Source organism: Drosophila gunungcola, unplaced genomic scaffold, assembly GCF_025200985.1.
Source record: "Drosophila gunungcola strain Sukarami unplaced genomic scaffold, Dgunungcola_SK_2 000095F, whole genome shotgun sequence".
Classification (NCBI taxonomy): Eukaryota; Metazoa; Arthropoda; class Insecta; order Diptera; family Drosophilidae; genus Drosophila; species Drosophila gunungcola.
Genome location: NW_026453257.1, coordinates 54,322 through 66,899, shown reverse-complemented (window position 1 = coordinate 66,899; position 12,578 = coordinate 54,322). Strand labels below are relative to the sequence as shown.

Here is a 12,578-nt window from a genome sequence, read left to right as displayed (position 1 = left end):
CAACACTCCCCGTTTCTCTGCGAATATTGATCCAAATTCTCTCACTCTCGCACTCTCTCGCTCTCTCACAGATAAGTGGTTGAAGAGCGAATGATGTCATTGGCGTTGTTTGGTTGAACAAAGCCAGAAAAAAAGCACAGTGGGCCAATATCACTAAAAAAAAAACAATATTTCACTTTCTTAAAAAAATGTATTAAAATATACAAAACAACTCATTAAAAATAATATAACAGAGAGATACAAATTAACATTTGGAGTCACAAAGAATTGCTGAATATCACTCTAAAATTGTAACTTAATTTAATAATTATCTTTTATATTATTAAATAAGAATTTATTGTTAACCCGAATAATATTGAAATTAAAGAGCTTGATATTAGAAGAGTAACGTTGACTAATGCAAATTATTCATTTGTATATATAGATTTATTAATCAGCCCACAATCCAAGAAAACATTTGCTCATTCGCTTAAGCCAACAAAAAGCATACTAAGTTTGCTAAAGATAAGATAGTCGATAGACATTTCCAAAAAGATTGCCTCAGCAAATCACAGATAAAAAAAAAGGGCACAGTACAAAAAAATTGTATGATTAACTTAAATACAATTAACAAATGACAATGTTTTTAATTTAAACTACATTTTTAGATATTAAAATCTATTCGGAAAATGGTAAACAAAATGTATTATTTCCTTATTTCAAATAACTGAAAAACGCATTGGATGAAAATCAAATCGACAAATATTTAAATTGAGTATGAAGTACCTGGACTTACTAGGTTTTTTTTTTGCCAGTGATGGGGTAACTCCGAACTGTTCTGGTTTTCAGTCAATTCTCAATAGCTTTCGACCAACTGTGTGGCGTCATCGACGCTTGGCTTCGGTTTGCTCTGCTCTGGAGCTTTGTGACCGGGAGAAGTCGCTTTCATTCACTCGCGAGCACCGCGCAACCACAGACGGATCGGATCGGGTCGGACGAACACCAGCCAAGACACAGACACCAACACCAGCATTATGAACAAGTACGCGATGCTGGCCATCTGCCTGCTGGCCGCTCTGGGCGCCCTGCTTCTGGAGGTCAAGGCCACACCGGCGACCACCGCCGCCAAATTGGATCCCAGCCAGCTGGGTGGTCTCTCGGCCCAGTTTTTACCGCCGGAGTACCGCAACACAAACGTCAGTGTTGGTGAGTTTTTGGGGAAGTGAGAGTGACATAACCGGCAGCTGGTTATATTTACACCCTTTTTTATACGAACATTTAAGATAGTTTTGAACCATAATAACAATATTATTCATTTTTGTTTGTCTGCATATTGCCTCGTTCAAATAACAAATAGATTTGTAATTGTTTAGGGGGGACTAGGTTTTTATTATTATTTTATATTTTTATTATAATGTTTGCCTCTAAATTCAAATTTTGTTCGATCGGAGCAAAGTTCAAAGGTATGGCTTTCTTTCAAAACTTTTCACTAGAACTAGTGTAATAACTCGCACATCGTTTTAAAATATTACATTTCCTGCATTTTTAATACTGATACTGAGGAAATTGTCTCTTTCAAACAGCATATACATTTGTTTTTATTCGAGAACAAAACTTAAATCTTCAATAATTACAAAGGGAGTTGCTTTTTGGAAATAGAACCTATAAAAATATGTGATTTCCGATATCCGTTCCTAATTACCCATAAATGTACATTGATCTTTATTAAATCTTAAAACACCTCTTCTAAAAAGATCCTATATGAAACGACTTTACCTTTATATTTAACTAACAGTAATACACTTTTTTTATATCACCCTGCAACCATTAGAATAATCTATATGATATTAGTTAAGTGCTTATTAAACACAAATCTTAACAACTAAGAAAGATCTGAAACAATTGAGATGTATGGCAATTTTAATAACATATCTATACAGATCATACGTTTCTGCAGACTTGCCAAGAATCGGTGGTATTTCAGCAAGGCTATTCAAGGCTATTTTTCTCACAAGAGTATCCAAGTTTATTAGCCACCAATTCACTAATATGCCTTTCTCATTCTGTTTCTGTTTCAGGTATATCATAGTTTTTTATGCATATAATTAATAGCCCAAGTTTAATCAAAATCTTTAACTCTTTTAAAGAAAGATTTCCCTTAGCCCAATGAATATACTAAATATTTGGTAACCATCTATTTGAATTTCGAAACAATGGAGATATTTATAGTACAACAAATTATTTAAAATATTTAAAATGACTTCTTGCAAACAAAAATTAAAAGTTGATGCAAATTTTGGTTATTTTTAAGCAGGGCTAGCCAGGTTTTTCTCACAAGAGTATGAAAGTTTTATTATCATAAATTCACTAATATATTTCTCTTTTATAGATGACATCAAGCGAATGTATCGCGAGAAGTGCAAGAAGGTGAATGGAGCGGACAACGCAACCTTCTACGACGAGATCGAGAAGGCGGCGGCCAAGATGAGCGCCTGCATCAGCGGGGTGGCCAATCTGACCGCCCTGCAGGAGGAGATGGACCTGGCGAGGCCGCAGGGCGAGCTGGACTCCGTGTTCCACAAGTACTGCCTGAAGGCCCCGGAGGCGGAGGCCTGTGTCAAGGAGTTCAACGAGAAGGCCCAGCATTGTTTGACCGCCGAGGAGAAGCGTCACCAGGAGACGATCACCAGAATCGGCGGTGCCCTTCTGGGATTCGCTTGTGACCGCGGTGGCGATCAGATTGCACTCTTCGTTGCCGAACAGGGACCCGAATGCCTGGACGCCAACAAGGAGGCCATTAGCAATTGCCTGAATCAATCATTCCATCAGTATATTCCCAAGGACGGACAGGTTCCCAGTCTTATGAGCAGCCCGGAGCTACTATTCTCGCCCACCCACTGTGTGGACTTGCAGCGCTTCGAGGTGTGTGTCCTCCATCATTTGGAGCGCTGTTCCGAGATCACACCAGCCAATATCGTGCAGTCCATCTTCCGGTTCGTGAAGAACGAAACCGATTGCCAGGCTTGGATGCAGGCCCATGCCAACGAGAAACCGATCCTGATGGACGCAACCCTTAAATCAAACAATACTGCCACCGGACTCGCATATTCCATTGCCGGCCCTCTTTTGGGCGCCACTATGCTCCTGATGCGCCCCTGAACGCCAAAAAACTCTTTAGGTTTCTTTTTTTTTCGATGATAGCGATAACGAGTGTTTTTTTTTTTTTTTTGTTTGTGTTTGTAGAAGAGTGGGTATTGAGTATCGGTACCATAAAATTTAATGTGTCCTAAGGAATTGCTTATAATAAATGAGAAATACTACGACGAATGAAATGTCCAAGGCCCAACCAGAACAAAGGTTGTCCAGTCGGAATTGGAGGGTTATAAACATGATGTATTATATGGGGTTACGTTTAAAAGTCGAGGAAGTCGTAATAAAAAAAAATATGGAAAATGTAATGCCTCGGTTCTTTTTTGATGCTGATTAACCTTTTTTCTAGGGAATTCTTTTGCTTTGTTGTCGACTTAAAAAATGTAAGATAACACATTACATACAAAATTATATTTTTATCGATCGTAATCAAAAAGATCTGGTATATAAATAACTTATTGAAGCAAAGTCTACGTATGATAATCCTACATATATTTATACATATATATTTATTGTCTTGAAAATTGTCACGGGAAGTTTATTTATAACAATTTGGATTTATAACAGCAAAAATGACTCAGTATATTGACTCAATATATTTGCCCAAGACTTTGATCGATGACTGTCAAGCAGATAAGAGTAAAACTCTACCCTTGCCCCCTTTTTTATACGAACGTAAGCCTCGAGCCACAGATCGTGGCATACTCTTGGGCTAAATTTCAATATATTTGAAAAATGCACACTGGACAAAATAAAAATTCCAAATTAAGTATTCCGTGAATTTTTTAATTGAAATTGCTTATCAATAAGGAACTTAAGTGTTGATAAATTGATATTCATCGATCCAATTGGTTTATTTCAAAGCAACCTCTTATTTTTTAAATCTGGATTCGTCTGAAATAATTTCCCTGACTTAAAATAAAAGTTTTATAATTTTTAATTTACAAAAATAAAAAAAAATAAAAAATTTATAATTAGAATTACATAACAAAACAAAAAATTACGATATCTCTTAATATATTTGAACTATATAAGCCATTTTGCTCACTGTGAAGTGGGTAGTGGGTTGAAGTCAGAAGCAGTTCTCATTCTCACCCACTAATTAAACCACTAAAACCAAACTCAGATATCAGAGCTTGATAAGCTTGCAGAGCAACAGTATAAACAGCAACATAAACGGCAGGCTTATCATGAGTAATGACTGGGTTTACTTGACGAAATTGGGCAATTCTACGGCCACTGTATCTGGAATATTTTTCACAGGTTCTTCCATGACTATCATATTCGCGTATTCGTATCTGCAAAGCTGATATCTGATACTCCGAATTCGTACGTCAGCTATGGGCAATTTTTTTTGACTAGCTTCGACTGTGAGAGAGCTACATACATATATGACAGAAATCAATATATAACCAAAGAAAGAGATCTGTGTGCATAGATACTCTGATTGTAGAGTTCTTAATTAAAATTCTAAAATAATCGATTAGATAATACAAGTTAGGTTTTGTCTTTATTATTTCTCTATTATTCGCTGATCAATCAATTTTATGCGTGCCATAGAATTGACCTTAATTTTATATACAAACTTAGGCAGTGCTGTTTTCAGGTCCCGGGAATAACCCACACCGGAATCCAATTTCCGCTCTGTGACTTTGCCTATATTGTATTACCTGCCTTAATGAACTGTGTTCTTACTTAATGAGATGGTGTACACCCATGAAACTTTCGAAAGATTCGCGGAGTGACGCAGATGTGACGTTTCGATTCCACTTCCCCCGTAGATAAGATTTTTTGAAGTCCTAGAGCAACCAATCACTGCAAATTCCATGCTTATCACTGCAGCTGAAAAAAACTACACTCTGAACTTCTGAAGTATGATGGATGGATAAGTTTTTTTTTTGCATTTGCAGGCTTTAAGTGAGTATATTTGTCACAAATAATAAATTAAAAAAAAATGTATATAGTCGGTTTTTCGACTATCAAATGCCCAATACTCCTTTGGTTCCGTGAGTCAATTTTCTAATTAAAATTAATAAGTAGGCATGTGAGCGTGGGGTAAATAGAGCGTAAACTGTTCCGAAAATATCTTATTGTTTATGGTTGTTTTTAGATATATGTATATATGAATGAATGAAAATTGAACTTTCCTGAAAATGTCCATATACAAATGTTCAAATCAGACGGACAAACAAACTATAGATCAGTTCAGTATCAAAATTGTAAAAAGCACACTTGAAATGTGTTTGGTTTGGAAAAAATGTTGAAAACAAACTTCATACCCCTAGCTGAAAAACTTATTATCAGACGGACAAACATATGTATTAAGGAAAGCATCGTTGCAGCCCAGAAACCATCAAGTACAGAACACAAATAAATACTATCACCAAAACTAAAACTAAGGTTCGGGCAACGCTGGAACCTGGACGACTTGCTGGAGCGGCTGTTGCTCCCGCTCCAGCTCTTCGCCGTCCTGGTCGAGCGAGTCCTCCAGCTGCTGCTGCTCCTCGGGATCGCTGAACTGGGCCAGCAGCACATCGTCCAGATGAAGCCACACATACTCCACAGCGGCACGCAGTTCGCCGGCAAACTTCCACACAGTTCGATCCTCCACCAGATCGGTTGAGTTATATTTCCCATCCGGTTCGCGATAGTGCTGCATTTGGGCCACCGAAATTTCGAGGGTGCGCGGATTACAGCCACCGGGTAGCCACTTAAGCGTGAAGTGATTGTGTAGTGTCAACGAAAGTCGCGAATTGTGGAAACACTTGGTGGCTCTGCCGGGCAGGGAGTAGTTCTTAAATCGCTGCGTATGCTGCAGCACAAACAGCTCGCCGGCAATGGCCTGCTCCTCGTGATTGCTCAACTCGGCAACCACTTTGGTGAAGTAGGAGTTTATGAAGCACAGTGCGGGAAAGCGACCGGCACATGTGCCGCCCTTCTCAGTATCCATGGCATGCGCCTTCTGCACCAACTGATGCCAATTGCGATTCTCACCCTTGGGCATTATCACCTCATCCACGTCCACGTTGACCAGATAATCGTGACGATCCAGATTTCTGTAGAAGCAATCATTGTAGGGTATCAGCTCGTTGAGCCGCTTCTCCAGCTTTCGCTGTTGCAGCAACATGTGTTGGTAGTGCCTCAGCCGGGGCATTCCATTGGCCAAGGTCAAAGGTCGCAGCTCCAGGAATCCCGTCCGCTGGTAATAGTCGAGAACGCGCTGAACCGCCGGATGCACATCGTACATATAGGCATAGATCCTCGAGGCACCCAATAATCTCTGCAACTCGAACCACTCGATCAATCGTTCAGATAAATCCACATAGGGAAAGTCGAAACCCTTGACGCAGACTCCAAAGTTCAGGGTTGCATTTTGATTCTTGAGTTTTTGGGTGGCATTCTGAGAGGTCAAAGGTGACTCAGCCTGGTTAACCCTCAAAGAGTTACTGGCCCTATCGCAACGTTTGACAACCAACGAAACTGTTTTTGGCATTGAAATCATCGCCGCCAGGTGCCTGGGCACGGGGCAACTCAACAAGTGCGGGTAGTTTAAATTTCGTTTAAAGCCCCACGCCTTCACCCACACAGTGAGATATTCGGAAACGTCCACGAAAACAGGCTCTCGATAGCCCTCAAACCACAATTGGCAATGGGTGGGCGGAAATGCGTCGCCAATCTGATTGGCAGTGGCCAAAATCCTCACCGTGGGCAATTTCAGCGGTTTTCTCTTGTCCAAATAGGCAGCATACAAACGAAAGGTCACATTGGAGTTCACAAAACTTTGCCAGTAAATGTTGTGCAGCTGCAAGTCTAGGGGATCGGGATATGGAGCACACGTTTTGTTCGCCTTGTAGCCCATGGGCTTGGCCCAATGGTACCAGAAACTATAGTTCACCTCGGGCAATTCCTGCTCCAACTGACGCACCAGCTCCTCCTTTATGGGCTCCTCCAAATGATGAACAGATGGCGGTGTTACCTTTCCTCCTGCACCCATCACTACTTCACTACTACCTCCATATTTACCCAAGGCAGTGGTGGGCTTTAGATCATCCGTGCGCTGTAATGCGCCCAAAAGGAGGAGCAGTGCAAAGACCGCCGCTGTTACCAAAACTGCAAAGCGGGCAAAGGCACCTCTTGTTGACATTATGCTGCTCGAAAGCGTACTGAGGCAACTTCGTAAAGAGATTCCCATTCCCATGCCCATGCCCATGCCAATGCCCGGCACCCGGTAAACGCAATCTAATCACTGCCAGAGTGGCTGCGACTGCGATGATAATAACCGCCTTCAGGCCGCCAGCGTTTCTATGACCGCCAGCGTTACAGGCTTTGGCTTTATCAAACAACCGAATTTAGTGGGCCCAATCCAATGGCAAAATATGATTATAAATTAATTGGTGTTTCTTCGATTACGTTGGGGGCTGTGCATACCCATTTACGGAAAAGTATAGGTGGCTGTAAAACTGATAGAGCTGGTCACAAACAAGGGAAAAAAACATTTGTTTTTAACTGAAATTTAACTTGTTCAGAGTTTAACGAATCTATTGAAAACAGAAGATATTACTAATATATTAGGTTTAAGTATAATTAGGAAGCTAGAATCTTTAGAAATGTTAGAATTGAGGTTGTTGTTTCGCAAACTCTTTTGTTTTGGATTAATCACCATCATCATTTATTTATTTTTTATCATTGTTTACTTTCTATCGATTTTAAGATAGTAAAAACCTTAAAAACCTTGTTTGTAAAAAATATTAATTTTTCTATGCAATTAACGGCACAATCTTTGCTTCGGAATTAAAGCAATAAACTTTATTTGGTTTTGTCATTGCTTACTTTTTAGATTGACTTATACAGTTTTTGTTTCCTTAGAATTGAGTTTAGCCACTTCAAAAACATTCGTTTTTTATCATTATTTACCCTTAACATGTGTGTCAATTGTTGCTTATCAATTGCCTAGAAATGAATAAGCTCAGAATTAGCTATTAACAAGAAACTCAAGGACACTTCAACAAGTCGAAATTTATATTTAATTTCGATTGTTAAAAAACTTTGATGTTCAGTTGAATTATTCAAGCGTTTCTATGGCAGCTATAAATTATCGTTTTCCGATATAATTAAAATTAAAACTGTAGTTCTAAATTATAAAACTATTATTATTATTTTTCCAAGGAATTGAAAAAAAAATTATAAAATAGAAAGTTATAAATTTTTGTTCATTAATTTGCTTAAATACTCCTGTCCTTCCCTTAAGAGCCATATGATGTAGTCGCTCGGTTTTTATCAAATATGACCATAATATTGAAAACAAATTTTACCATAATTTGAAAATTAAAAAGTTTGTTTAAATTCTTTTTATATTTTTTCCGATTATTTCGATGGGATCTATAATTATATGTTATATTTGGGAACGGACATGGCTAGAACGACTCTTCTAGAATATATATATACTTTATATTGTTGGCAATATCCCTTCACTGCGGTGCAAACTTTGACTGAAATTATTAAACGTTCTGCAAGGGTATAAAAATACTAACAATACGAATAACATTTTCTTTCTCGTGATAAAAATGTATATACATTACAACAACAATAACTATTTGGTATTACCCAAACAGGTCACTATTAATCAAACCCCCATTTATCCAATGTTTCCCGCTTTTTTCGCATTTCCCTCGTACCAGCATTTTGTTGAGGACACCTCATCTTCACCTAAGGAACCAAAGCCATTGCACATTTGGGATTCTGCTAATGAAACGCTCAAATATGCATGAGGTGAGTGGGTCACGAAATCCCACTCTTTTAGTTGCTGGAGAAAAACTTCTGAAAGCTTAATTTCTGTGAAAATTGTTTTCGCCAAACTATGCAACGATAATTCCGGTTTTCCCCTGAGCATCGTAAGCGCTTTTGTTCTGTTTTTCGCTGTTATTTTTATATATACCCACTTTTATTTGAACTTTTTGCTGCTGCTGCTGCTGTTATTTTTACAAGTAATTTAAAAATAATTTTATGAGGGGGTGCCTCGTGCCGCGTGCCACAGGGCTTTTGGCCGGGTGCGAAGTTTGCTTTATTGACATTGTCACCCCGGTTAAAAGCTTAGCTCGTGACAATGAGCCAGCACCTGAAGGACGCCGATGAGCATGACTTCAACTACCACTACCACTGCCACTGCACTACCGCGGCAACAGCGACCGGATAATAAAATTGTGAAACAACTTTTTAATGAGAAACACTTTTTGCACACTGCAGTGGCCAGAGGGATTCCCGGAAGTTGGTAATTTGCTGCCCCGAACGACAACGATGATGATTACAGCTGCGGTCGAAATAATGGTAGTGGAACCTAAAAAGCATACACCCAAAAATAAAAAAAAAACTTAAAGTTGAGTTTTAATAAATGTATCCTTAAAATAAACTAAAGACGGTATTTAAACATTTTTAATAAGTGTGTTTTAAAAATAAATTACAGACAATATTAAAGTATTTAAAGATTTTATTCAAAACTCTCAAAACACATAAGTTTTATTTTGATACTTTCGTGGTATTAACTTAATAAACGTCTTGTTGAGAAATGTTTCATACCCAAAAGTTTAAAATTCGTATTCTTTGTAGGCTTAATTACCCAATTATGTTTAAATGTTTTAATGAAGTTATAGTTTTTGAATGATTAAAAAAACTGTTTATTTTAAACTAAATTATTTTATAATTATTTTAAAAAATAACCATAAATCTGAACTTTGTATTGAAATAAAAATATTTTTAAAAAAGGATTTGTTTTTGTTTTTATTGTTTTTATCAATTTTTTGTTTTTAATATTTAAAAAATATATACCTATTATACATTTATGTGGATTTTTTGTTTGTTTTCAAACTATTTTTGATTACGACTTGCATAAGCTAGAAGACTATTATTATTTTGACCGCAACTGTATGTCCATAATGATAATGGCAGATTGCAATGGGTGTCGGGATAGTTCAGGACGCCGCTCACCTGTTGCTCCATATGAAACACAACACAAACAATCCATAAATTTAGGGATCGATTCTCGGCAGCAGATGGAAACTTTTTCACCACTCTATCTATCTATCGGGGGGTCTACAATTAACATGGAACATTTGGTGTGGTGCAACTATGGTACTGAAAAACTGCAAACTTTCCGCCGTAATTGCCCAGAAAAGTAACACAAATGAAACGCATCGACGCTTAATTACTTTTGCTAAATGGCAAGAGCCCCTCCTCCTTTTCTTCGTCCTGCAAACACGTCCTTTTTGGAATGAGCAAGGTAAACAGAGGAGGAGAAAATGTCGAATGGGGCACGGGGATGGGCATGGGGATAGCCTGAAGGTGGAGCTCCATCCATTTGGCATTCGGGTGTGTTTGGCTTTGGTTTCGCTCTTTTCTCGGCAACGCTTTGAATTTTCCCAGAGTACTGGCAATTTACGGCATTCACTTGCCGACTGACATCGTCTGGAATTGTTCCTGCCACGAGGAAGTATAGAATTGAGGTTGGACTTAAAATAATCCGGGTGGTTAAGAAAATTTGATTTCTTCTGCATATAATAGAATATTTTTGGAATAATTGAATTGAAATTCAAATATTTTCACTAGGTTTTAAATGCAATCTTTAAACAAAAAAAAAAAAAAAATAGAGAGAATTATATACGCATATCAACTTAAGGAATTTTTAGAGTTAGCATCATTAACTTTTTTGCTTAATTTAAAATTGTTTTTTTGTTTTTAATGGTATTTAATTTAATGGTTACTAAATTCTTATTTCTTCTGCATACAGTACACTATTTTCAACGTTTTAAAAATTTATAGTTTCAAATTAATTTTATAAGGTTTTTAATTAAATTAGAAATATATCAAATTTTGTATACCATAGAGAATCATATATGCATTTATATTTCTTCATTCATATATTATATCCATTTGCATAATTTGTTTTTATAAAATGGTACTTAAAAATAAGGTTTTCCTGCTATAATTTTAATGGTACTCCATTTCACACGGTATCATTGCAGTTTGTATTCCAAAACTTGAACCCCTGATTGCAATCGTGTAGCGTAGTGAAACGTGTGAGGACTTCAGGGTGCTGCTAGTCGGCACGATTTGACTTTTGTCGACGTCACAATTTGGAGAACTTTACTTTACCCACTTCTGGCGCCGCACAAAACTTGGCCCAAAAAGTTGCTCTGCCACTTGGCAAATGCAAGTTTTTGATTAAAAGCCACCGACGCCTCCTGCTCCCAGTTTACCATCCGAGCAGTCAGCAGCCAGCAGCCAGCAAAGTTTTATGCCCAGGACTAAGAGCCGGGGAAATTGTTAATTGAATGCATTTGGGGTCCCTGCAATGTTTGTTAGTGCGTGATATGGGGCACTTTGCCAGGAGGCAGCAAATGAAGGAGCGCCCAGCAGGCTGAAGTGGGATTTCGGAGGTGGAAAGCGGGTTTGCCCAGGAGCAGCTGCTGAAATCGGGCGAAAAATGCTGGGTTGGCCTGCTCCCACTTAGCCAAAGTGCTTACCAAATGCTCTGCCAACACTTGGCATCGACAGCACGACCTGTCCAACACTGACTGAGATAGAGAGAGAGTTGGACAGTTGGCAAAACAGTGTTGTTCAAGGGTGGAGCTAAGTACACTTAGTCTTCAAAAGTTTGGTATTGCAGTCGAGTTACATGAAAATATAGGTCGTTTTTCGTCCACATTAATTAACACTTGCGCTTACAGTTAACTACTATGTTTTCAATTTTAAACTTTTTGAAACTGACTTAAAAAGAGAGAGTCCAGTTCGCAAAACAGTGTTTGATTCTTCAGTTAAGTTCTTGAAAATATATTTACCCTTATAAGTCCTTTTTTCATTCGCAATACTTAATAGTATATGCTTATGGTTGAAAACTAATTAGTAGTATTTGTTTTAATTTTAACAAGGGTTGGTCAACTGACTTTTCCTTACGTATTATATTTTAGAACAATTGAAACCTCTTTTTCGCAGCGCCGGCTTTAGAAAGGCTCTTTCCAACTCTTTTAGATCGCAGACTGGTGACAATTTGCAAATTTTATGAGGCAACAAAACCTAAAGAACACCATTCTCCTCGATCTTAGATGCATTTAGGGTACATGTAAGTTGGGTGGCATTAAAAATGCATTGGGCCAGCAGCTCGTTCATTGTAGTTCCTTTTCAGGTCTTTGGCTTAGTTTCGGTTAGGCCAGCAGAGTAGAGCAGAGCAGCTCGCCAGAATGGCCTGTTGCAGCTGCAAGGATTCCACTTCATTTCAGGAGACACACACGTTCATTAGCTCAAAGGAGAAGGAGCTCAGCTCAGCTCAGGTGGGGGGGGGCGAAAGCCCTTAAAGTTAAGCGCATAAGAGCGAAGCAAAAGTTGCCTTAAAGACTTTGTGCCAGTCAATGATGCCGAGGCGTGTTGGGTGCTTTGCAAAATGGCAAAATGGAGAAACG

The 12,578-nt window shown here is 38.3% G+C and overlaps 4 protein-coding genes across 5 annotated transcripts in view; 2 read left to right on the top strand and 2 right to left on the bottom strand.

Moving 5' to 3' along the window:
• Positions 1 to 12,578, bottom strand: part of LOC128265124 (uncharacterized) — a 190,890-nt gene that overhangs the window by 137,856 nt on the left and 40,456 nt on the right. The gene's annotated exons all lie outside the window — the stretch shown is intronic.
• The window catches only part of LOC128265129 (uncharacterized), a 175,897-nt gene that overhangs the window by 150,497 nt on the left and 12,822 nt on the right, over positions 1 to 12,578 (top strand). The window lies entirely within an intron of this gene.
• Positions 913 to 3,311, top strand: LOC128265130 (27 kDa hemolymph protein). Its single transcript, XM_053000958.1, has 2 exons — positions 913 to 1,185; positions 2,369 to 3,311. The coding sequence occupies exons 1-2, from the start codon at positions 1,014 to 1,016 to the stop codon at positions 3,136 to 3,138; spliced, it is 942 nt and encodes a 313-aa protein (XP_052856918.1). The 5' UTR covers positions 913 to 1,013; the 3' UTR covers positions 3,139 to 3,311.
• Positions 4,648 to 7,305, bottom strand: LOC128265122 (uncharacterized). Its single transcript, XM_053000942.1, has one exon. It carries the CDS (start codon positions 7,271 to 7,273, stop codon positions 5,525 to 5,527), a length of 1,749 nt encoding a protein of 582 aa, XP_052856902.1. The 5' UTR covers positions 7,274 to 7,305; the 3' UTR covers positions 4,648 to 5,524.